Source organism: Heliangelus exortis, chromosome 16 (genome assembly GCF_036169615.1).
Source record: "Heliangelus exortis chromosome 16, bHelExo1.hap1, whole genome shotgun sequence".
NCBI classification, from domain to species: domain Eukaryota; kingdom Metazoa; phylum Chordata; class Aves; order Apodiformes; family Trochilidae; genus Heliangelus; species Heliangelus exortis.
The window spans coordinates 10,058,620-10,086,029 of record NC_092437.1 but is presented as its reverse complement, the minus strand read 5'-3'; the positions used below and the strand labels follow the sequence as shown (position 1 = coordinate 10,086,029).

General features: G+C 35.9%; 1 protein-coding gene across 12 annotated transcripts in view; it reads right to left on the bottom strand.

Annotated features, from left to right (window-relative positions):
- ZMYND8 (zinc finger MYND-type containing 8) overlaps nt 1–27,410 on the bottom strand; it is a 48,959-nt gene that overhangs the window by 3,998 nt on the left and 17,551 nt on the right. For 8 of the 12 annotated variants that reach the window (XM_071760175.1, XM_071760177.1, XM_071760178.1 and 5 more), the window contains 17 exons: nt 24,502–24,720; nt 23,528–23,641; nt 21,690–21,782; nt 20,654–20,741; nt 20,350–20,405; nt 19,183–19,260; nt 18,752–18,867; nt 17,143–17,624; nt 14,816–14,956; nt 11,996–12,148; nt 10,638–11,141; nt 8,640–9,014; nt 6,428–6,618; nt 5,302–5,382; nt 4,315–4,393; nt 2,369–2,608; nt 2,054–2,211 (listed from right to left, as the gene is read on the bottom strand). In XM_071760175.1, the coding sequence (XP_071616276.1) occupies nt 2,054–2,211; nt 2,369–2,608; nt 4,315–4,393; nt 5,302–5,382; nt 6,428–6,618; nt 8,640–9,014; nt 10,638–11,141; nt 11,996–12,148; nt 14,816–14,956; nt 17,143–17,624; nt 18,752–18,867; nt 19,183–19,260; nt 20,350–20,405; nt 20,654–20,741; nt 21,690–21,782; nt 23,528–23,641; nt 24,502–24,720 (3,168 nt within the window). Of the gene's footprint in view, nt 1–567; nt 658–1,216; nt 1,766–2,053; nt 2,212–2,368; nt 2,609–4,314; nt 4,394–5,301; nt 5,383–6,427; nt 6,619–8,639; nt 9,015–10,637; nt 11,142–11,995; nt 12,149–14,815; nt 14,957–17,142; nt 17,625–18,751; nt 18,868–19,182; nt 19,261–20,349; nt 20,406–20,653; nt 20,742–21,689; nt 21,783–23,527; nt 23,642–24,501; nt 24,721–27,410 lie in introns of those variants that run through there. The other 4 variants (XM_071760181.1, XM_071760186.1, XM_071760189.1 and 1 more) reach the window with 3 other exon arrangements.

Below are 27,410 nucleotides of genomic sequence, written 5' to 3'. Positions count from 1 at the left end.
ACTGACACCAGGGAATGCAAGTGTCCTTGATTAAGTCTTTGATGGAAAAAACAGGTCTGATTGCAATGCTATTTCTCATGATTTTGTAACATTAATGTGCAAGACTGCATGGGAGATAAACTACTGATGAATGCATATTTTCTTTCATAGTTACTGAGATGTCACAAGAATATCAAGTATAGCTCAGAATTAATTAAATCTCTTTAGGATACCATAGACAAAAGATATTTAAAATGAATTCTATATATTTACACTGACATTGTGGTCAAGTATATACAGGAAATGGACAAATAATTAACATAATAATGAAAAATGGAAATCTGACTGTCCTCAGTGCCTCTGCTATACTTCATGACAATTTCTGAATCCTTGTAATAATTAATGATGACATGAAAGGGTGGAATGTTGCATAGCAAAACAAGACATTTTGCACTGCAAGTTGAGACTATACCAGTGAATTCATATCTCAACAGAACAGCAGATGGAGACAACCCCCCAGAAATACTGAGCAATTTTAATGCCAGGAACAGTACTACTGCAGACTTTAAATTGTGATTTTGTACTTACAATTGTGGGCTGAGTTGTTGGAATATAGGTGGTGGTCTGCGGTACCTGGACCAGTTTTATAGGCTGGTTGCTTGCCTCACCTGTTGCTATCTGCAGAGACAGCACAGGCAACCTCAGTAGAAGTCTCAGCTTTTATATAAATTCCACCTAGTTGTTACCAATATAATAATATGAAATTTAAGTTGGATGTTTTGCTTGTGTTAAAGATTTGCATCTTAATGAATTCACAGGTTATTTCTTTGTAAATAAAACAATTTCCATTATGAACATGATCAACATACACAGCATGATGTTTCAGGTAGGACATCTCTATGAAAGGAATTCCAGATTTGTGTAACTGGAGTATTCCCTGGCAAAAGTTTTAGATAATTGATTTTTCTCCCCTCCCTTATTTCCCCCATAATACAAAGGTTGTGCTGCCACAAATAATGCATGTGACCATCAACTGAGCCAGAGTTTAAATAACTTCCCTAAAGCATTCAGGTTGAACAGCACATCCTTTTTCCCCTCTTCAAATCTGTTTCCTTAGTTGACATATCAAGCCCAGAGATCTAACACCAGACAGTAGCAAAAGTGTCAAGAAATGAACACAGCTCTCTAGTTACTATGCTTCCAAATTCTATAGGACTATCTCAATGAGACATCATGCTGGAATCACAATACTACAAAATTAGTTTGCTTTTAATATTTTAAAATACAACAAGGCTCCTACCGATGTGGGGATCATGTGTAAGGGTTTGAAGGATAAGCCCCCCCCCCCCCCATAAAATTTTTCATTTAATAAATCTCGTAAAGGGCAGAAGAAAAACGATGCTGAAATTGCTAATAGTCAAGCCCTACCTATAAGCAGAATCTTCTCTATAAACATATTCTATATATGCAATGTTAAGTCCCTTTTATTAGAGCATTTGCTCATCCTTGCCTACTGAATACTATCAGAGTAGATGCTACAGAGGAATTCATAACTGCACATTGCTCCGTTAACTGTAGATCCAGGTGAAGTGTTGTATCAGTGTTATGGAACATTGTGGTACCCTAGTGGCAGTCTGTTGTGATAAGGAAGTTGATTTGAATGCAGGTCTTGAGCTTGGCCTCTGAACCCCCAGGCAAGAAGGGCTTGGAAGTGCTGCAGTCAGTATTGCTTATCAGAAGGCAACTTGTATCGAAAGATCCAGACCAGAGGCTACACTGATGGGTCCTGGAGAGAGAGAGAGAAAGAGGTCCAGTCCCCTTTGGCTGGAAGGATGAGTCAAGGCAACACAAGGTTTTATTGGGAATGAGTGAAGGGGAAAGGGTGTTCCCAGAGGGCAGAAGATTTTTTTGCCAAGATGGAAGGAAAAAAAACCAAACCCACACAACTCCCTGTCTCACTCCCCAAATCACACTCTTTGAAATATGCAAATAAACTCCTGGCTGATTGAGGGAAGCCTTTAGGGGTAGGTTTCAGAGAAATCTTACATATTATTGTTGTTAAAGTGATACTCACTGTAACACTCTCTTTGCTTTTATCAGCTGAACCTTCTTTTTCCTTAGGGGTGCTGGCTGTTTCTGTGGGCGTAGGCTGCACACTTGAACTGGGCTGGGATGATTTATTTAATGTTTCTGTGCTAATTTCTGTATCTGTTTCTTGCTGTGTTGCAGTAGCTAAAATAAAGGAGAAAAGACAAAGTAGGTGCTACTTCTGTGTACCAAACATCAGTCATTCTTCACAGGCCTGTCTGCATCCATGCAAAGGATGAACAGAGTCACTTGCATATTGAACCCACCCCAAGCCCCCTCAAGCAGCCCAACACAAGATTACCTGACTGTGTGCAAGATTTCATATGCTCAGGCCAGTGAGCTTGTTGGCAGGGATAGTCACAATAGCTAGTATTCCAACAGCAATAAAAAATGGCCTCTTTCTTGCAGTTAGCACACCACTGCTTCTTTTTAGTTTCATCCACTGCTTGCTGCTTTTCTAATTCCAGCTGTTTCTTCACCTCAGCAATCAAACGATCTCGTTCTTGTTCCAGGCTCTGACGCATTTCAGCCATTGTCAGTTCTACTCAAAATGCAAAGAAGATGAGTTTTGTATTTTGCACCCCCCAACAGCTAGGTGCAAAACAAGAATTTTCATGAGTTTAAAGACAACATGAAAACTAAGAATTAAAATATTCCCCAAGTTTAGGTACCTCAATTTTATACCCAGTCAACAAATGAAAGCCTTCCATCTTCTTGTCTCATTCTGGCACCATGATTTTTACCCTTAATCATTATATTGCACTTAGTGCTTTAGTTCTAGATGTCCCACAAAGGATTAGAATCCAAGTGCACAACGTGCAGCATAAACACCAAAAGGTTGTATGTGGCTGCTGGTAATACATGTTGTCTTTACAAACCCAACATTTTGTTCTGCCTCCAATAGTCAGAAAATAAAACTTTCTTCACTTTTCCCATTAATAACAGTGAATCAATTGTTCACTGCATCTTGGTTTCTTTACAAAGAAAAGAAGTGAAATTTCCAAGAGTAACATTGACAAACTAGAAAAACTCAGTGCTACCTGAATAAATCTGTAAATTTGAGCCTTACTTCAGGATTGTCAGGAGCCACTTGGTATGAAACAGATGTGACTTGATAGCTCAGTCACTATGAGCATGACCAACCAGTGAATGAGAGCTTGACAGAATTTTCAGGAAAGTGGCCTAATACAAAGTTTTTCTGTTCCAGCCATCTTGACTCAGGATGAATCTTTTGAGTCTTCTGAAAGCTGACATACTTTTAAAACACTATTAAAAGTGTGTATTTAAATCAGTAGGTTAAGACTGGTGACAAAAGGCTTAAAGAATTTTTCTTCTATTTCTGACCACACCTTGACATTAAGGTCAGGGAACTCCAGGTAATTTGTTGCCAAACCCATATAATTCTGAAGATTGCTGTAACTTGACTGTGAAGCAGTAGGAAAACTACTCTCATTGGAAAGAGCAAAATATTACTAACGAACCAAAGAGTCTAAATATGGAGTTATTCAGCCCTTAATTTACTTCCAATTCCAGATACATTCTGCAAAAAGAGTCAAAAAGTGGATAAGGACAATATTACACAGTCCTAAGGCTGTTTGGACTCCATGCAGCTTGATCACTGGATTGCAATTCCTTTCCCACAGTCAGTGCATTAAATAAGGATAATTTGAGAGGAATCACATTTAATCATAGTTTCATTTCTTGCCCATTTGGTTGAGTGAATGTAGAGATGACCATTCCCCTCCTATGAGGAATATTCTGTTATCTGTTTATTTCACTGCCAGGCTGGCATGATGATTGAGTGGAAGCTGAATATTCAGTTTAAATAAATATATACAGCTGATCTGAACCAAAATGTCAGCTACAGTCTCCAAAGGGATACCAGAGGAAGCAGTTACCCCAGTGGCTGTAGTAACAGAACCTGGTTCATATAAGAATTCGAAGGAAGCAATCAGCATAAAATATCACATGAAGAGGGATTATCCAGTGATGCATAAAATAGTTATTCTTTCCTATCAAAAGCTCTCTTTAGCCTGAATTTGTCTCAGAGGGCTGAACACCTGTTGTTTGCTATGCACAGACAGAAGTAACTTGGAGTACATACTCAAAAGCTGTTAATTAAATCAGCACAGTACTTTATATAAGCTACTGTAACCCTCATTTGACAATTTGTGCTATGACACTAATACACACTACATACTGCAAGCATTTTGACTGACACATTGCTTTAGACTGCCATTTTCATACCTAGGTTATGCTTCATTTCTGAGAGTTCCTGTTGATGTAACCACTGAAGTTTTTCTATCTCAATCCTCAAACGCCGAATCTAAATGTTAAAAATGTTATCATTAGTAAGAATAAACAGGGTGCACTGCATAATGCATAATTATTGTACAAAAAAACATACCCAAAGCAAAGGGCCTCATCATCACTTACATCAAGGCTCCCTTATAATTCCATGAGGAAAAGAGCATAGTAAGCCCCAATCCAAAGTCTGAAGTAGCCTAAATATTCCTTTGCTAGATCCTCCTACCATAAAAAGTATGTGACTTCTTGAAGAAAAAAAAAAACATTTCTATTAAACCTGCTCTTGCTTCCTTAAAAATTGATCAAGTTTTTAATTTCCCTGACTGGAATAAAAAAAAAAATTTATTCATCAATTTTGCTTACTTTTATTACAATGACATTTTCTTTTTTTTAACTATATGTGATTCAGGAATGAAGTTTTTAATTCAGTATGGATTAGAAATACAAATATCATTGCTCAGAAATGATGACTCCCTTGTTTTGGTTAAAACAAGGAAAAAAAATAATCACACTTAACTCTTGAGCTTTATTCACACTGGTACTTAAGTTTACACTGCTGAATGTGCTTTTTCCAAGTTTAAAAAAACACTCAAACAAAGCTAAGTAATAGAGACAAATAAAAGCAACGTACAGCATTTTATTAAAATACAAAGCCTACCTTGTTTCTGATTTTAAACAAACCAACAGAAAATTAAATACTCAACAGAAACTTTAAGGATGTGGGCTTGTTGGCTTAATGTTCTTGCTGTTCATCCTATAGAGGCCATTTGAGATTTCTTCTGTGTTTTTCCCTACCACTCTAATCATTACTTCTAAAACAGGACAGAAATTAGGTTCTATAGACAGTCTCAATTTATAATGTTTCTTAGGTATAGTTATGTGATATTTTTGTCTATAAAAATACTACTTAGCAACTCTTGCACTAACCTCAGCTATTGTACTTCCAGTAGTATTTTTTGAAAGATCGTTATATATTTCAGTCATTGTTCCTTTGATGGCATCCATCATCTGAAAGACAAAATTGGAAAAAAAATGCTTTGATAATATTTTTAACAGATACCCACTTTCAATTCCTTTCAACCACTCTAATCAGAATTTACATTATTATCAAAAATGCCACAATCTTTCTGTGTATTTATCTGGACCTACTATTAGAGGACTAATTAGAAGGTAAAATACAACACTTTTGATCAGGACTCTGATTTTTAAAGTGTTCTGAACTGGTGAACTGCTTTAACTTCTACTCCTCCAAGAAACTGCCATTGATATAAATTTTGAACAAGACATTTAGTGAAACTGGTGAAGACTGATAACCTCACTGACACCATGTGGTTGAAGAGCTAATTTCCCATCCCTCACTGTCACTATTATCCCAGTACTTATAACATTATACCAGTATATATAACAACAACTGTTTTAGCACATGAAACATGAATACATACTCTTAACAAGTTACCTGATGAAGCTAGGCTGTTTTAAAACCAGACTACATTTTTCTGTATGTATTACTAGACACAGGTGACAAAATATTAATGTTTACTGTAAATACAATACAAGGGGATACCTACACACCTTTAGGAGAACACAGACCCAAAACCAAAAAAAACCCTGCATAAGAAGAAAAGGGTCTAAAGTGTTTGAGCATCTGAAGCCTGCATATATATATATATGTATATATACACACACACACATATATATACACACACACACATATATATACACACACACATATATATACACACACACACTGTACATATATATATATATACATACACACACACACATATATATACACACACACACACTGTACATATATATATATATATATATATACACATACACACACACACACACACTGTATATATACACTCTGGCTTGGGAAGGCAGCATTAGCCAGCTCTTTGATCAAAACTACTTGTTCCTACAGAGTAAATAGAATGAATTAGCAACATAAGTCAACCTGAAAATAAAGTTATTCCCAGAATCCGAATGCCAAAAATGTGAAAGTTCACTTCAAAATAAAATTGAAGACAACCTTGGCTCAAGAACTTACTTTGCTAGTGTATTTAGCAATATCAGCAGCCACATCAGCTGAGGCTGTTGCAATTGGCAAGTCTGTATTAACTGAGGAAGAAAGTGTACTTGTGGATCCAGAGCTGGTAACCATAGAAATAGGCTGAGTACTTGTGACCAGGGTGATAGTGGATGTGGAGGTGCTCTGGGTGATCTCTTTTTGCTGCACAGCTAAAGAAGACAGAACATACATCAGATAAATCACATAAACAGGGCAATAAAAAGGCAAACTTCTAGCTTTAATGTCTAACTTAAATGTCTGCATCTAACTTTTTCAAATACATTATCTATACAGTGCTGCAAGTTAATTATACAGCACCCAGCCACTGAACTTGTACCCGACTGTAAGGCTTAAAGGTAATGAAGCAAATATATCTATCTTTCAAACTTATTATTTTAGACTGGCAAAAGTTTCCCTCTGATCTGTATTACTCCCATTTTGGGACTTTTCCATTTGACTTCCCAGGAGTTCATTCCCAATAACCTCTGAATTTGGAGAACTCCCAACTAATACCACACAGATGAACATATGTTAGACTGACATTTTCATTTGCCATAATTTTGAAACATACTGAAAATCCTTTTCTTTTTGCTTCAAAAACAAAGTTGAAGAAGCCTACTTTTAGTAATACTTCCTGATGTTATTCCCATTCTTTTATTATTAATGCCACTAATTATTATATTATTAATATATGTTTAATATCCACATATCTATATCAGCCTTTGGTTGGCTGCAGAGCAAGGAATGCAACACTGAATTGAAGTTTTTCGTAAATAAGGATAGTTCTCATCTCCAGTCAATGTTTTGAATAATCTTAAACAGTGTAATTAAACAGGGCAATTAAAAAATAAAGAGTACAAATCGAAACCCAAAGACCCCCAACACCCTTTTCATCTCTAATGACTAATCTCCCTGAAATATTAAACAACAACCACCACAATCCTTTTGGGTTTTTTAAGGACAATACTTAAAATCTATTTTTAACATTTCATATTATAAAGGATGCCATCATTGCCAATATCCTTGAAACAGGAATTATTGAAATAGAAGTTATTCAGTTTATCTCTGGATACTGTATTTTTGTTTATGCCAATTCAGCATGTAAGAAATCTGTACCAAAATCTAGTAAAGAAATGTATAGATTTATAGATTTTAATATTTAAGATAGAACATTGCTATGATGTACTCAATAGTAAAAATATTGTTAAAAAAAACTTAATAGGCTGAACATTTAAAGTTCAGCCCACACTATTAAGCTCTTAGTATGATTCTGTTAAAAATAAGACTTCACCAAGTTTCACATTTGTTTTTCTCACTGACTATTTCTGTATTAAATTTGTGCAGTCTGCAAGTAAAAAGATACTGCTTCTTCAACACTTAACAGCAGTTTTGGACCCAAGAAATGTGCCCCATTACCTAAACCTCTCTCCTGAGTGAAATCACTGGCTTGCCTGCAGTGTGAGCAGAATGGAGAAATCTACTCATCAGGCACACCAGTAAACAGTTCAGTTTATTAACTTGAAATAAATTAAGCTAGATTTACATAAAGTTGCTGTTCTGTGAGGTGAAGTAATAGAAGCATGGGCTTTTGTTACAACGTGCCTTCTACCAGTAAAACAAGCAAAGGGACAGTAAGCTGTGAACAGTTGTGAAAACAATCTAAAATGCTGTGGCTTTTTGCTCAGTAAACTAACATCAAAGTCTTGTCAAGAATTAAGCAACAAGCATTTCAAAGACATGTAGCCTGGGTAATTTAATTTTTGTCAAATTATACTCTATGAAAAAAACATACAGATCAGTTTCTTGTCAGATAAAACTGGATCCAGTTTGCAGATACTGGGGTGACAGTGGTAATCATCCAAGTGGAATAGTTAATGGTTTTATCATACAATCCAGAAAATACTCAATTCACTCTCCCAAATCTGTGATGGCTAAGAATGGCAAAAATATTTATACAGATACACACACAAACTTTTTTCATTAAAATAAGGAGACATGACTCTAAATACACACCAGAAAGAGCAGGTATGGTGAGTAAGTTGCTGTATTTTTAAAAGTCACTTATCAGAGTAGAACCACACTTTGAGATTTGGTTTATATGGAAGAATTCCTGGTTAGGCAGCCTTGGAGCACTGAGATCACTACTGGGGAATTATGGCATCACAGGCACATTGAGTTAGAAAGTGAGTACCTTTAACAGCTTGTCTTGTCTGGTATCTTGTCCCTTGAGAGGACTGAGGTTGCTGTGACTGAGACTGCTGACTCTGCTGCTGTTGCTGCTGTCTCTGCACCTTCTGCATGTGCCATTTCTGAGAAGATGTCTGAAACTTATTTGAAGAATTCCACACTACACGCTGCACAGCAGGGGCAGTTTCCTTAGGTAGCAGAGGCCTCTGCTTTTTCACAGGGCTTCCAGTGGCTGCAGATGGAGCACTAACAGTAGAAGAAGCACTGGTAGTTGCTGTCACACCAGCTGGTGGAGTCTGGGCTGCAGAGCGGGTAAGTACTGGAGTTTCTGGTAGAGGTTGGGTGCTTGCACTGGAGGAAGGTGGTGTTTTACCTACAACTAAACAACAAAATGTATTATCAGCTTTTCACCAGCATATCTGACTCATATTTTTAATCTAATTTTTAGAAGATTTGTATGCACCTTCCAGTCTACGTTTAATTATTTTCCCCACAGGTAACATATTCTACAAGTAAGCTCATTTTGCTATTCTACAAATGAAGTAATTTTGATATTCTACAAGTAAAACCATTTCAGTGTAGCTGAAGTTAGTAGCAATTAAAAAATAATAGCCATTAAGCAAAACAAAACAAAAGCCAGACCCCAGAAAACCAGCCTAGCACTCCTTCAGAAGATGTCTGAGAGGTCAGCATTTCTGAGGATGTTTCTGGTTACCAGTTACTCCTGTCACCTCCATTAATTTCAGGAGAAAAGTATATTCAAAAGGAACAAGACTGAGCAATAATTGAAGGAAAAACACAGTAAGAACTTCCTAAGGAAAGGTGAACTGTATTTAAGATACATATGCTTGCTCTAAAACTTTACAGAGGTTATCACTGACTGTCCCATGTATCAGATCAATTTAGGAACTGAAAGGGAGGGCTGCTGCATTGGTGGCCTTCTGGAAAGGGGGCAAAGACCTTCATTTTGCATGAATCAAGTCTCTCTTCTGGAAAAAGGAATTTTAATATCTGGTAGTTACAAATAAAGGTAAGGGCCTTAGAATTATAGATAGGACATACAGTATGTCTAGAATATACTCATATAGGTCTACATATATGAATACATAAATCTACTTTTATTTTTCACTCAGTTTATGTATTGTTCTTTTGCCTCTAAATCAAAGTAAAATTTTGGGATTGCTTTTTATTTCAACTATCACTGATTTAGGCCACTCAATATATGAGTCAGTGGTTTTGCATTTCATGAAGCTCCTGTCACAGTTTAACAGTTTGGGCTGACCAAAAACCAGAGGACACAATTTTTCTCTATTATCCCTCCCGCCACCCTCCAAAAGAGAAGATAAAAGGGGAATAAGGGTCTAAGACTTCAGTCAGAAAATTAACCAAAAAAAAAAAAAACAACCAAAAAAAAACCAAACCAAAAAAAATCTGGAAAAGGCACTAACACACAGGATAAAGAACAAAAATACAAATGTATACAAATATATACACAACCCGATCTCGACACTGGTAGAGATACGTGCCTGAGGGCCCCTTCCCTAAGGGCAGACCCAGGAGGGGGTTCCCCGGCTCTTCCCAGCACTCGATGGATGCGGACTCTGCAGAGCACGTGGCGAGCTGCGGTAAAGGAGCAGCCAGGAAAGTAGCAGGAGAAAGAGAGGAGGGGCTGCCGGGCCGCATGACTTTTACGGAGGATGGGCAGGAAATGGGAGGGAACAGACCCCTCTGTGTGCCACCCCTCAAGACTCTGAAAGTCTCTTTTAGTTCCTCCTACTCAAACTGTGACAGCTGCCTCGTTTAATAAAATTGTAAATAAAGCAAGACTCACGCTACTATAAACCTCCCCAAATTTCATTTCTCTTTTTAGTTTTATATTTTTATATTACAACAGCATCCATTAAATTCCATTTTTAGATTCAAATTCAAAAACAATGACTTGTAAAATATACTTATGGCCTATGGTACAGAAGACAAAAAAAAAAAGAGAATTTCATCCTACCGTCTTGTTTAGGAGGAGGTTCTTTAGATTCTTTCTTAGTTTTCCTTCCTTCACGGCTGCAATGATCATCTCCTAAATCAATGACAAGCTCACTCTCAGAATCAGAGTCCAGTCCTAGGTGCACAGTTGGAGAGTCTGTTTCGTCTTTACCTTTCAATTTCTCTTTTACAGGATGCTGTAAACCTTTTCCCTTTTCAGAAAATTCTTTTTCAGTGTCTCCAATTGCCTTTTCTTTTATCGAGTCATCTATTTTCTCCACTTCTGGACTTGTGCTTTTAAGTTCCTCCTTGTCTTCATTCTGTGCTGGGGGCTTAGTTTTTTTTTTCAAGCTCAATGACTCTTTGTCACTTCTCGTACCTTCCTTGTCTTCTCCATCTTCTTGATCATTCTTTGATTTCTGATCCTCATCACTATATTCACTGTCACTGGTGTCAGATTTTTCAGAATCTTCAGAGTCACTGTGTTCTACCGCAGTATAAACAGCTTCAGATATTTCATTTATTCCTAGTTGTGGGAAGGAAAGTACATTTCATGCTGATATCCAACTGACTGACATTACCAAAAAAACCCACAACAAAACAGAGCATACTCTGTATACTGGAATAGTGTACACAAACCATTATCTTAACAGCAAGTCCTTAAGCTATAAACACTTCCCTTAGTGCCCTATCTCAGTACTTGCATAGATAATAATTACCTTCCACATATTCTAATTCATATTTTTATTTCATTCAATAGCCCTTCTTTCATTTTTTTTTTTGTCCCACTACCTGCAAATTCAACTGAGGACCAGTGCTGGCAAATAAAGAGGACTTCTTTTTATCCACAGGAAACCACTTTAAAATCAGTAACACTATTCATCTGATTAAGGTTATTTGTATGTATGAATCAGTTTTAGACTGTGTAAATTTTGCAAAGAGAATCTCCGATTTATTTTTTTTACTGCCTAGAAAATCTTTAATTAAATGCTGGACAACACTATTGTTTCTCATATCATCCAGCTCCTGTGTAAGTGGATATACTCATTTGTGTGACTGACATAAGTTCTTAAATTTTTCAATTCACAAAAAATTGTAAGACTGGAATTCTGTCACAGTCTACACCAGAATGGTACAAAAAACAGATTAAAAGATTAAGGCTTTTAGAGAAAAATTTGAAGCACCAGATCTGACTATTTAAAATTAAACTAGTTCAGTGCATTCTGCTTGCTTCAAAGAGTTCAAATATATTCTACTCTTATTTGAACGCATAAAATATTTAAGGTTTTGGTATTCAAAAGCCTTTAAACTCCAAAATTTCCTCAAGTGTATCCTTCAGATGCCCAGTGTATTCTTACAACATATTTAAGATACACTTACCAAGTTGTGCTTTACAACTCTCTATTGTCTTGTCAAGATTAAGCTGGAACCTACTCCGTATCTGTCGTTTTGGTGAAATGAGCTGCACAGGAGTGGTTTGCTGTTGGACAGACTCACTCAACTCTTTCAGATCCATCTCAGCTTTGCTACGATCTAGAAAAAGAAAAAGGAACTAAGAAAAATACTTTTCAAAATGAGGTCATAAGACAAATTTTGCTGAGTAACAATGCAGACCTTCTGAAACATATTTATTTTCTAATTATGGGCTAAATGATAATTCTAAAATGACTTCACTATAAACAATGGATTCTTCCTCTGATATTATATATTTCAAGTGCAAAACACTACCATTAAGCAGACATTTTATCATTTACCTCTGGTATTTACTACCAGTAGTAATATTTTTTACAGAGAAAATTAAGTAGAAATAATGCTCCTTGTAGTTACCATTTAAAACTCAGAAGTAATGAGAATAAAATTATAACTGTGAATTTAGAGTAAATCTAAAATAATTTTTTTTTCATAAATGTCAGTGAAATATCCTGTATATGTAGAGAATTTTCACTCTGAAACATCCAGATCAGTCTGTAGCACTACAGTGCTGAAGCTAAAACTGTCTCAGAAACTAAGTTTCACATTTTAGCTTCAATTTTTCAAATTCAGAGGTTATTTATTTCTGTTCCACAGTCCTACCCCCTTTGCTCTTTGCCTACAGCGGTGACACTCCATTGGTGCTCAGGGCACTAAACCAGTTTGGAGTTTGTTGCTTGACGGGGGGTAAAGGAAGAGGACAGGAAGAAAGGGGAAGGAATGAAGAGAAGAATTAGATTTTACCAGTCTAGGTCCTTGAACTGGCTCATGGCAGGGTCAAAAGAGCCATTACCATATGCTGGAAAAGGACAGACACTATGGAGGGGGCAAACAGCAACACTGGTACAATGTGCATTTGTGCTTTGTGTAAAGTTCAGTTTCAGAGCAATTAACTGATTCAAGGCCTTCATAGCCTTGGTGAAGTACATAGCAGGATTCAAACAAGGAAAAATGGAGAATGGAGGAAGATGAAGACAAGACACTATATTACTTCCCCAGGGGACGCTACGTCTTGATATATAAAAGAAGTCTCCCAATCCAAATTCTGTACCTAACCTACAAGGAGGCCTCACTAAGAAGATCTGGATTTCTAATTTGTCTCATTAATGCCAAAGCATTAGTAAAAAGAAAACAGAGCCAAAGGGCAGACAAGCTGACTGCAGAGAAATCTTCAAGTGTTCATCTCCAAAGTCTTTGTTTTTTTTCTCATTACAGCTCTGATAATTTTCAGTCCTTACTGGGTCAGCCTTGTTCTACCTTTTCTGCCTGATATACAAGGACACATCCTATACTATTTGAAAAACCTGTTTTTTTCTAAGTAATCTGTGTATAACTTAGTCACTCACGCCTCCATTTTTCTATTTTACCGGTCTGCCTAGCAGCAGCAACAGATGACTCATTTTCATTAATTTTCCTTCCTTACTGCTGAATCAGAGATGATCACAGCATCCATCTACTACCCTGCTCAGGTACATAAATGTTTACTGAACTTTCCCTTTAGGTTTTTTTCACAGAGAAATCCTGTTCACATTATGTGTAACAGTCAGACATAATAAGTTGTATCTGAAAACCACAGGATTCACAGGTGAATCTATGTCTGGCATCCAACATTTTTAAATGAGAAGGATTGCCATTTTCATTCCTAGCACTTAAAGAGTACATTTAGCAAAGGAAACAACTCTAAAGGTGGGGGGAAAAAACCCACATATATTCTACTTGAAAGCATACTGACTGTTCTTTTATAGTATTGCTCACAAACCATAGCATTGGATTTTTCCAGCTCATATTATTTATTCAAATACTCAATGCTCTGGCTGATGTCACCCATCTATGACTCAAACTACTGCAGCACTACATTTTCCCTAATGTTTTACCAAATACATTGTCACCTCAGATGAGAGCTGCAATGCAAAAGAAGAAATTAACTGTATGGTTATGTCCACATGGATAGATTAACACACATAGTTGTGAGCTTGTATCCAGAATGAGAACATAGGTAACTCACTGAAAGCATTAATTCATTAGTTGAGTTCAACTTCATGGAGTATTTGCCACCAAGGGGCAGAATCCTGTTTCTTCATGTATGTCAAGTGGAGGTAAAAAAGTAGGGAGAACTGAATCTTGAATACTCACAGGAACAAAGCACGACTGAGGAAACTGATTTATATCCGTTTCAGAACTATTTTACCAACTTAGTACTTACCTACTCCATCTTTCAAAATTCCAGAATCCCAAAAATTACTTCTAGGGAGTTTCAAGACATCTGCTAATTCCTTTCATCCATCTATCTCCCTAGAGAGGGATGGTCAATGAGGAGGTGATGTGAAGTCAGCAAGAAAGAAGCCCTAGCAAATCCTAAATCCTACAGACTGTAAGAAAACCTTGCAAGCAATTCAACTGAGACCGAGGGGTGAAGAGCAACAATGTTTATGTAATTAAAACCTTTAGAAACTTGCCTGCTGTTTAGAAACATATGTTTGTACAGTACAGCAAAAAAAAAATAAATTACTTCCTTTCAGTAACAAAAAGAAACAGTAACAGGAATTTCCATTTATATAATAATAAAAAAAAGAAAACCACATTGGATGAAACAGTAACTTCACACATGCCTCATTTAAAGCCCTACATTCATTTAAAGCCACATAAGCAAGTTAGTTCATATTATGTTGCGCTGACAACACTAATTTATTAAGCTGTAACATTATTAGATTTCAAAAGGTCAAGACTAACCAAGATTAAGATTCAGAATGCTTCCTGGAGTGGAAGTTCTTTCTTGCTTAGCAGATATAGGTGTTGATGCTTGAGGAGAGAAAGGTTTGGGGCTGCCTGATAAGCTCCCTGCTTGACCCGTTCTTGTTGGTGCTGGAGAAGCTGAAAAAGTAAAAAATTAGTAAAGAGAGAAAAAAATTAGTAAAGACAGATTTAAAAATAATCACAATTAAGCCATATTCACTGGGAGAAAACAGTGAACAAGCAGGGAAAGGATTTTTGTTTAATTTCCACCTTGCTATACCTCCGCTGTAAGTTAAAACTATTTATTAATGATAAAAAATAAGCTGTAAGGAAAATAATTTTATCACAGCCATATAGTTGGGCCATATGTGTGCCTACCCTCAAAACCACTGTTTGCAGTGACAGAAAGCTTCTAGCTTACAAGATCTGGTTATTTTACCAAATTAGTTAACAAATTTTGACTCTGAATTGCTAACCATTTTCATCCATGTAAACACAGAAAACCCATTTACAATATTTTCTAGCTACACTAACAGAGAATGAAATTTAGTAAATTTCATCAGTACAGCTGGAGATCAGTGACCAAATGTCTACAATAAGGTACCAGAATTCTAATTCTGGTTGAAGCAAAATCCGATGCTCTGAGCCTCAGAAATCTCCATTAAATAATATCTCAGAAACATACTTATGGAAAGAGCCAAACAGTCTAGGGAAAAAAGGACTCCATTTTGACAGACTAATTTCTGTCTATTAAATCTACTTAATGCTCTGAAAATGCCATACTAAACTTACTACTGGACACTTCTGCAGCACATCCAGGATTGTCTATATATTTTCAGATCCCTAAGTGGCAGCAGTATCTGCTCTTTCAGTAACTTTTTAAGTTCTTTTCCACACACATCAATCAAAATACACAACAGAAGCACCCAAATAAAAATAGCCTTGTGCAAGGATAATGCAGTCATGCTACATGAATACTTTTTGCACAGTGAAGTGGTTTCATTTACATTTGAATTGAAACACAAGATTCCAGTAATGAGACAGCTAAGTTTATACATAAAGTAAATATTACAGAAGTCCACATTTGTAACAATTTACAGGGAGAAATGCCAGTTGGGAAAGTGAATATTCTAGTTTAACAGCTGTTACGTCCAATTCAGCATTTTTGTGCCTTAAGACAGAGGAAGAAAAGATTGAAAACTTTCACAAAATTGCCATGATAATCAAGAAACCAGAGTAAGAGGACATCATCTGTCATCTTCTTTTATCTTTGCCTGACAAAATAGCTTTAATGTGACTTTCCATTAATATCTCCACTACTATAAAGAAAAAATAACATGGTATAATAAAAACACTATATTTTAAGACACAAAGCAGTTGTCTACCTGTTAGCTACACCTTACGTATAAAAGCTGTACATACATATACACAATTACTTATGTATAGAATTCATTATTGCTTTTGACATTGTTCTACTGAAAACTAGTATTTTTATGTATTTAAACTCATACAGTTGCTTTGTCATCACTTTAAGATGGACAGGATCATATCACAAGACATTTTTGTACTCAGATGTAGTTTCACATCCTAGCCTTTACTGGGTAGCAAGAGTACCATTATAGTCTATAAATAAATGACAACATTTTCTCTAAAAACTGCAATGTGATTTATTGATTTATTTTTCTACACAAAACACATCCTTTCACCAAAACCAAAGTTTTCAAACACTCATGATACTTAATATACTGCATCATTTTTTTCAGATAGGGATGAACTTTCTTTACGGATGAAAAACTACTAAAATGGTTTGCCTGAGTGCCACAATATTAGCCAGCATTTGGACTTGGGCTACATTCTAAGTCTGAGAAGCCCACATTCCATACTCTGCACTCCTTTTTCTCTTTATTGCCCCTGCCTGTGAAATTGCAGTTTTATCATATTTTAGCTATTCAATTGGAAACACTTGTAAATTCAACTCATCGCCTTGAAAGAGAGCTATTAAATTTTAAATAGAATATTTCCTAATCATGATAATTTTAAAAAAAATGTTTCTACTCTCCATTAATTTTGATAGTTACAGCTATTTCCTGCCACTTAAACTGAAGGGTTTTCATCACTTTTCAAGATTCCTTCTCAATGCAACAGATAGGACTGTTACTACTTATCTGTTATACTGAAAGTTAAACCCATCTTTTTTTTCTACAATAAAACAAGTCATAACACAGTGTGTCTTTAAAAAGTACATGGAATAAAGCTACTGCATTAAACAAATACAAACTCCTGTACTGCACCCATGCCTCTCCCTCTCCCCCTTTTTTCTTTACCTGTATTTTTCTCAATAAAATCCATGGATTCTTCACTGGCACTAAAATGACTGGAAGTTGCTTTTTTCTCTGCGTCCTGTTCAACATCAGATCCAGTGTGAACTGATGAGTTTGTACTCATTGGTGACCGTGGCATATCTGTCAACGAAATCCTACGACCAGTACTACTGCTCAGCATGGACTTGCTCATTAGAATCTTGGGCGATGCTGTCATGTCAAAGTTCAGTTTGATTTTCTCCTGTTTGTCTGTCTTTGCAGTTCCAGCAGTTGGGTTTGCAGGGTCCAGTAACATTTGGTACTGATTGTTGGGAGTATATGGTGTCCGGAAAGGTGCGTAATTAAATACTCCGAATTTTCTACGAATGTTATCAACATAAACCTCCATTTCTTGCATTGCACTATTGAAGATGCTTTTAGTCTTTTTCACAGAAAAAGGAATTTCTTTAGACATGAGGTAGCAATTATTTATTGGAACCCAGGCCCTATATATAAAAGAGGAACATAAGAAATAATGTAACTACATTTTACACTGTGGATTGATTAGCAACTTTTGCATACACACTGATTTATTTTAGCCTAATCAGAGAGATATAAACCTCAGAGAATTCCAAAAGACCATCTCTATCTTCTTCTTTTAATAGTTCAGTGCTTAGGTTTTGGTATGTTATTTGCATGTCTTAGATGATCACTAGCTTATGTTAGTCTAGCCACTAACACATAAAAACATGAATAAACACCAGTCAAATATGATAGAATATTCCTAATTAGAACAGTCTATGTACCTGTAAGATGACCATTAATAAACAGCCATTCCATCTGCCACAGTTAGCAGAAACACATAAAAAGCAGGTCAGGTAAAAAAAGACATTGGAAAACACTTTCTTAAAAACTTAATATGCTATTTCACATCCCATATCAGGGTGATCAAACCCTTTAATGCCAGGAAAGGTTCTATGAACAAGTATTGGATAGCTCTAAATTAGCATGAAATGAGGCATACTCTAAAATTGTATCCTGCAAAATATTAAAATGCTAGGAACTTAATTATTTCATAGTCCTGTACAGGTTTCCTTTTAGAGTACGTGTTTTTCTAGCTGTATAGATTTATATTCCCAGTTTATTACCAATCAACTTATATTGATCCTGGCCTTCTCTGAGCAGAGAGTTCTCAAGTACAGAAAACAATTTCTCTTAGAGCAAAACTGGCATTTTCACCTCGGATTATATATTCTATTTTTTAAAAATCTACAGCTGTATAAATGTACATTTTATATATATATATCTGTATAAATGTACTGTACAAAGCTACACATTCCCATAGCATTTAGACAACATTAACAACTTTATTGGCCTCTTCCACCCTTAAGAACTACAGTTCTCTGCAAAGCAAAAGGAATTAACTTGCACACTCACTGAGATTACATGTTCTAATCTTATAAACATGACTTGGATTCTACACACAATTTAAGAAACTAAAATAGTATATGCTACAGTTTATACAGATTATTATGATCAAGGCTCTAAAGACAAGATCCAAAACCTCTAAAAGCACAAAATTACAAGAATTTTGTAAATACAGCTAAAAGATATCCTTAGGTTGAATTCCCACCTGTCATGTTGGCCAAAGAAACGGGCATCAACTTGCCCATCTTTATCCCTCAGTGCTTTAGCAGGCCAGAATGGAAAGCCTTTGAGTTTAGCCCAGACCAAAGGATGGGGATTGCTCTAGAGGAAGAGGCAAAATACACAGTAAGAAAATACAAGCAGTATTTCCTTCAAATCTGATAAACAACAAGATTTTTTTTTCCTCAGCAAGCACAGATAACCCTGGAGCAGATACCTTATAATGGAGGACAGAGAAGTTGTGAATTTGTTGCTGGCACACATTACAATTATTTCTGACTGAACCAGTTCTTCTGTGAAAGCATGCAGTCTTAGTGACCACCACATGGTTTAAAACAATGGGGAGGATAATGAGCAACAGTCAAATGAGAAATGCTTGTTTAATGTATTAGTAGATTACCAAGATCCTTAACTTACACAAGGCTCACAAAACCAATTATCTCTTTTTTGGCAAGCAGCTAAATAACATTCCGGACATACTTCAATTTCATTCATCTGAAAAGAAAAAAGTAAATAGTTATTGGAGAGCTTCATTAGAGTTCAAAATGTGATAAGTATTATACCAGCCTTTGTAGTTTGCTAACATAATTTCCCCACAAATTTATGGTCATAAATCAACACTTACTTGCTGTGAAATCAAGACTGTTTTGACAAATATCTTTTTAATCACTGTAATGTATGCATTCCAGTTAATAAATCACTCACATTTTTACATCCCTCTCCAGATTGTATACTGCTGTCATTTACTCCAGTCAGGAAAAAATAACATCCTTTGTTTGATAATGTATTTATTCCAGTGATAGTTATTTATTGTAATTTCTTTCAGTGGCAAAAATATAACCTCAACTGCACTTCTAATTTCATGATTTACACAGAAATAGAACTAAAATATTTGATTCCTTATGGTCAGATTATATAAACTAGTTCAAGTATCAGTCTCAGGTTACACAAGTGTTTTGTTGTACTAAGAACTGATAAATTCTCAGACTCTATGTGAATCGTGGATATCACTGAGTAAGCCCAGGGAGGGAGAAAACACTGCCATAAATATCAGGGGTCAGATCATTAGATAATTTATATCAATGAAATACTATTCAAATATATTCCATTTAAACCAGCAAATTTTTGTATGTATTGCCACTGAAATAAAATCAGTGCAAATGATCAGTTAAGAATGCATGCAGTCATTTTTACATTTATTCAGAGGAATTTCATGTTGCTACAGTAAAAGAACCACCATGAAAATGCACCTATGCATCAAACAATGTGTGTCTCTTTTTCCAGCTCCAAATACTCATTCAGAATATAGGTATTATTGTGCAGAATCCTTATGTCCACTGTCTTCTTTCTCTCCCTGTCCCATCCCCACCCAAGTCTTAATTATAGGTAGTGAATATCCTAGTTGAAGAAACATTAGCAATGTCCTTGCCAAAAATCATTCTGTAGGCCATGGATATGCACATCTAAACATAAGAAACCCTACAAAAATAATAATTATGTGATAAACACATTTTAAAACACATTATTTGACTCACAAATATATGAAATAGAACAGAATAATTAAGTGACTTGGGGCACTCATACCTCATGCTCACAGATTTTAATGATGACTTTTGCTGTTTGTGTCAATTTGTGATTTCCTGAGGAAAAAATACAATACTTTAACCATTAGAGTTGTTATACTACAATTATTATAAAAACAAGTTTTAGATTTAAAATTAACATTACAGACAGAAGAAAACAGGTGTTAAAAAAATAAATCTGTTGTGTTTGGACACTATGGTCATTAACAGGAAGATATGTTCAACAATTGCCAGCTAGAGGTCTACAATTGTTCTACAACTTTTCCCTGTTTCAAGGTTTCATTTTAGGACATATTAATGCTCACCCCCATTGTAAATAATGCAGTTGTGCAAAATCCATTTGGCATCAGCCAAAAATGCTTCAGTGCAACCATACATTTTCTTTTTAACATTCTGAAAATAAAAAATGAAGAATGTATCAGGACATAGAAATTAGTAGAAAACAACAGCTTCTTCCTGAACAGTGTTTCCCATCAGTCATACAATTAATAAATCTGATTTACTGTAACACTTGCCATTCTAAAGACTTAAAAACCTGTCAAATTCAGAGTGTCTTCTGACTGCCCTGAAAATGTATGGTCTAAAACAGCTCTAAATAATGAATTATTTAGATCAGCATTTTCAATATTCCCAAAAAACCCATTCATTTCCTGAGTGTTCCATTCAATGTTTTGAATGGAATGTTTCCATTCTTTTCCTCTACTGACATACTACCGCCTAACAGCATTTTTTATTTTTTAATCTTTAGAAGATGCATGAGTCATGTAAATGTAGAAGTTCTTCATTATTTGACACTTTAAAATTATTATTGAACTGAGAATTAATGTCCCATTATCCACTCCCTGACTATTTCTTTTTTTTTCCATGCCTCAGGTTCACTGGAGATTACAGTATTTGTTGAATGATCAGTAAAATGAGTCTGGAGTGACCCCTGAATATACACTCAAATGGTCCCAAATTAATGGACCTTTTAACAGCTTGCAAACATAATGATCAAATGCAAATTCTGGTTAATTATGGCTTGCCACAGGATCATTCCTAAAATCACATGAATTTACACAGGAGGAAGTTCTCAGTGTAAGCTTGTCTTTTTCATACTGTTTTTCCTGAGCACTTGTTACTGGCTAAGACAAAACAATGGACTTGGTCAGCTGGAATATCATTGGTTTTATGCTGTAACTGAACTGGCATTTATAATAAGAAAAAAACCACACACACACACACATAAAAGAAGTATGAAAACAATTTTAAGTAACATCTTTCCTCTTTCCATGAAGTACCAGAAATCTTAATGATACCAATCTAACTTGAGGAATCTTCCTCCCTTAGCTTCATACAAACCTTCTCTAATGTACAAAGGTCCATTGGATGAAAGATATATTCTGCATAATCTGGGTGTTGATCCAGTGAGACTGGCTTTTGAAATGGCTCTGTCTGTTAGGGGGGGGAAAAAAAAAAAATAAAAATCCCAGTGCTTGTTAATACTGAGCAGTTTCATCAACAATGATGATGCTATTTCCAACTGCAATGACAGAGAAAATTCCTTAAAGATAAAATTTTGCAAAGTAACAAAGTATTGGCAGAACAAGAGGAACTAAAAAGTCTCATTTAACTGATTTTTCGTAAGTTGGAAGCAATGAATTACACAAGTTAGGGGGTTTATAAAGTATGCTGCTATATACAGCAGGGTTGCCTTATGAGGAGTATCAGATTAGGCTCAACACATTTTGAGTGTTTGAATAAAGACACCAAATTTCTGATTCACTAGGCTCACAAATACTTTTTTGAGACTCTCACTAAAATTATAACTTTAAAGACAAAGGTGGCTTGATAATGCATAGTCCAACTTTTATCAGTGGGACTCTACATCTGCTAATGCAGAGGGACTGCAATTCTTGTAGCACATCCAATTGAAGTGCTCAGGTACCAAACCGTGCAGCTTTTAGGAAAATGCCTGAAGTGCAAAACATCTCAGCAGCATTTATTAAATATTTGTTTTCTAACCACATTTTCAAAACACTTTGTGAATTCATTATAAAAAAAACCTGACACTTTGCTTCTGAAAAACATCACTTAAAGCTTCTAATGGCTCTAATAGGATATTATTTACTACTCCAGAGTAATACAGTTCCAAGGCCAAAATATGTCAGTACTTAAGAGTAACCTTTCCAAATATTGCCACTATTGTCCTGCTAAAATACTTATCATAGAGAGACTGGAGTTGCAGACCATGATTCTGCACATCTGATTTCCTCAACATATTTTAGTATAACAATACAGGCATAGAGACATTCTCCCCACTCCTCTAACTTAGGTGTAGGAACAAGAAGGCAACAGGAATCATAGAATCATAGAATTAGCTAGGTTGGAAGGGACCTCAAAGATCATCAAGTCCAACCCTAAGACAAGACAACCACCAGTAATTCATCACAACATATTCTGATTTACAGTTTTCTTCACACATGAAAACTAGACAATGATTGCATAGTGAAGAACAAATGGCCAGAACTGCTGAAAGCAAGAATGTCTATAATAGCTGCTGCTTTCATGCATGGTGATTTTGAGAAGTGAGTTAAAGACAGAAACGTGGAGATAGGTACAAGTTGGAGGAAAACCAATTTTACCTCCATTATAAAAATTCCTATTATAGCAGCCTCGTATTATGTGGAAGCTAATGGCACAGTTTTCACCACACTGAGGAAGATCTCTTCAGCTTTTTAGAGGGATACAACTAGATTTTGTAGCAAGAACAACTTCTACTAACAGAAAAAGGGTATGTTTTCAACAGGCTTAATCAATCAGGTAACCAGGTAACTGTCCATGCCTAAGGTTCCTGCCTATATAATTACAGGGGTAAGAGATCAACGTCTTCTCCTTTCCCTGGTATCTCAGAGACAGCATTGTCCACTTTCAATGAGTGAGAAGCCACCATGTCCCACTGGAAAATGTTATATTTTCATTACACCTACTGAAAGTTACATCAAGAAACTGTTTTGAATGTACTCCAAAACAGTGCTTTCAGCTTAAACTCATGTCTGTACTAGACAGGTGGCAGACAGCACAGAAGCCGTCACATAAAATAAACGAGGTTCATAATCCACAAGAGGCAGCAAAACTCAGGATTGTGACAAACATATGATCCAAGCATTATTTAAACAAACAAAAAAAAATTTACTTACCCCTGGCTGTTTCATTTTTTGTAGTGCAAACTTCAGTAAATATGATAGCTGTTCAATGGTGAGCATTGTCATAGCTTTACTCTGTGTTTCTATGCATTCTGCGACTGTGATTTTCTAGAATTTCAGATTAAAAAATATTTTGTCAGCAAACATTTCTACGTAAATTCTTCTCCACTAAAACATTCTAGCATTCAAATGGAAGATAATAACTATCCTATACGAAACAAAACATCTCTGATGATGCCGTGTAAATACTTCAGATGCTCGTTTCAATCAGATTTTTTCTGGGTATGATAGCAAAAGGAAACAAACCAAAATCAAACAAGCAAAAGGGAAAATACCAGAAAATTATCTGTCATCTTCAAGATCATGGAAAGTGACTGTGTGAATACATAAAATTCCCAAATGCATTGTGGGTTCACAGCAACCTGAATGAGTAAGGTAGTCACCTGGAGTGTAATACAATAAGTGATCAACGAAAAACATGTGATTAACTAATATACTTTCATTAAGGATACTTTGATGCTAAGTATTCTCTCCCCAGGAATCACTGGAGAGGAATGACTACAATCTTCCTCAGCTCTGCAGAAAAAAAATAAAATACCCACTTGTTTAGGTAGACCCTATAGTGCTATTTTTTTCTGCACTGAAGAAGCACAAGTTAAACTAGTCAGAACTGCAGAATGTTTTCAGAGCTAGGGGTGGATGATGAAGAGATCATTCTTTGAAATGGTGCCTTCTCTAGAGATGGAGACACAAAGGAAGTTGAAGATTCAAGGTAAGACACACAGAAAATCTAGGTATACACACAGAAAAAGAGGTGAAGCAGCAAGGGATGCCTTGGCTTTAGTACAAATTTTCAGGTATGTTTACCAAGTGGTAATGTGGGTATAAACCAAAAGCATTTCAGAATGCAAAAAAGCTGCTTATATCTCACAAACAAGAAAAACATCCACTCCTTATGTCAAACTAACCTCACATTCTGGGCAAAACCAATCCCCCTCTGGTTCCGCCGTCAGTTTCAGACACTTAGCATGATAAACCCGAGGACAGAGCTCACAGCAGAGGACTTGGCCTTCCCGATGACAAACCCAGCAATAGAAATCATTCCGTCCATCCTGTGGTACAACATCAACAGGGTCTGTGGTGAGTGGCTGCTTCATATAGTAAAACGGACCATGTCTTAGTTCTGACTGAAATGTAGGCAAGAAAAACAGGTTTGGTTTCAAAACAAATTTGCATTTTTTCAAATAATACTTATAAAACATAAGCAAACAGCAGTTTACAGAGTTTGATTAGCATATATGCAAGCACAGTATCTTATTCATTGCACAAAATCATTCACAAAGAGATTAACTTCTTATTCGGGTGTCAAATGCCAGCTTACACTCAGGATTGAAAATTGTTTTTTGTTTTAAGTGAGAGCATCAAGGGCAAGACATGCAATCCAAGTCCATAAACACTTTTATCTTCAAGAAAGTGTTCCATAGAAGCTATTAGGTCCTCTAAATCCAGAATTCCATGCAGCTGTGCAAACTAAATACTGAGATATTTAGTGGTGGCTAAACCTGGGACAACTAAAAAAGTTAGTCCTGAAACAAGAAGTTGAACACCATGCAAATCTGTCCTAAATTGCAGCAGTTCACAACTTTGTACAATGAAGCAAGCCAGAACAGATTTCAATTAATAAGGCAAACTGCAGAGTAGGATAACAAATAAGCAAATTCACTTCCTGAAGAACCACTTCTGCTGCCCGAGCAGGAACACTGGGAGATTTAATCCACCATTTAAATGTGTACCAGAATTTAAGGCTCACAAACTCCACTGGTTTGCCTGCACTGAAAAACAGTGTTGACTTCATAAGCTGCATGAACTAGTCTTCCACTTGAGCCCCAGATAGCTCAAAGATGACACGGTCGATGCCAAAATACAAGAAGCTAAAAGCGTGGAATGGCTAAAATGGGTCCCCAGATAACTGAATGCTTCTTAGATCAGCTTTGAATAAATGCTAACATTTATTGGAAAACTACATTATCTTTATTAATAACAAGGGAACTGAAGTTTTCTGTGCAGTATAATTATAGGAGTGGTTGCTGAGGAGGGCACGACGGGAAACAACATTCAGTTTTACGCGGTTTTTTTACTGTGAATTGTTTGACATAAAACCATTTGCTCATGACATTACTTGTAACTATCCAAATGTTTGTAGTCTGCAGAACCTTTTGTTTAGTTCTCAGGTAATTTTGCATGTGCCTCACATAATTTACACATCTGCAAGTTCTTAAGACTTCTGCCACATGCCCATGTGACTCATAGAACACTGCAAGCATATGCATGTTCCATACCTTTGCAGCATCCTGTAAAAAATTAATCACAGAGGGCACATATTAATGTCACCAGAAAGCACCAGCATGCCAGCTTGGATCATGATATTTCTATATTTTATAAAGTTGCAAAGGACAAGGTCTAATTATTTGCAGTCCTTAAAGCTCAAATCAGATGATGCAGAAGTGATAACCCAATGGAGGACATTTTATCTCAAAAGATACACTGGAAGAGATATCATCTGCCATTATCTAACACTGTATAATATTTCAGACAAAGAAAGGATGTTAAACACAAACTTTCCCAAAGCATTCCACTACCTAAAATTTCTCTCAGAAATTTATCAGTCTTGGTGTTTTCTACTTTCTGTTCTATAGATGATACTGGTGGTGGTACTGGTGGTACTTTTCCCCACCAGGGAAACGGGCTAAGTGTTACGCTGTGTACTTTCTCTGTGTTTATACTGAATCATCAAGTTTGGACCAGATGATCTTTGAGGTCCCTCTCAAACTGGTATTCTATGATTCTATGGGACAACATAACAAGGCTTTCAGAAAGAAGGTTCTATCAGATCCTGTGGAATAAGAGGGACAGCATAAGACTTTAACTGCATTTCAAATTAATTACTACTGCAATCTTTCAAGCAGACACAAAGGCATATGCAAACCCAGGAAGGGAAGTTGCAATTTACAGTGCAGAAACATGTTTTCTTTGTAGCTGTATGCACCACAGCTGTGAGAACAAAATCTCAATCCACTATGCATGGAGATCCTGCTATGGATCATTTCCTTAACTGCCAAAGACAAGAATTTAATACATATTCTGACTCTGAAGTGGGTGTAAGCAGTATATCCGTATTAACTTCCTAAGAAACAAAGATACTGCTTTAGACCTCTGAAATTATTCCATGGAAATCAGCTTGTAAAATCCAAACCAAACAGAAGCCCATTTTTGCTAGAGCATGAGAGGAATTAATTTTCTATTTGAGGATATTTGTATCTTTTAGACATCTATCCCCTTATTTTATCTAAGCGAAGTTTAAGAACCAAAGCTTAAGAGTTTGAGACTCAAAAATAACCTAGACTCATAATTAAAGGATTGCAAATGAATTATTCAATTGCATCAAAAGACCTTTTCACTTGGTCTAATCAAAGAAAAATGTTTTAAAGAGTTTAAACTTTAATAGTCATGAGGTTTTCTCAACTGTTTCACAACTAATGAATTTAAATTAGAATAGATGTTGGCCTGTTTTGAAGTCTTTAATAAAGTTATTATGACCTGTAGAATGACACAGAAAATTGAAGAAAAACAACAGTATTGAAGTGCTGTCTCAGGGAGAAAAATATCACTATTTATATCCAGTTTACATTAATATTGAAGCTAGCCATGAACAAGCCGACAACTTCAGTTACATTATAACTGAAGAGATTTGTGATTTTAAACCTGCTACATCCTACAGTCCCATAATTCTTTGATTGTCTTCAGTACTTTAAATACTTGTTGCCACCATTCTGAAGATCTCTTAGCTGTATCCAGAACATGTAATGCAAAGTTTCTT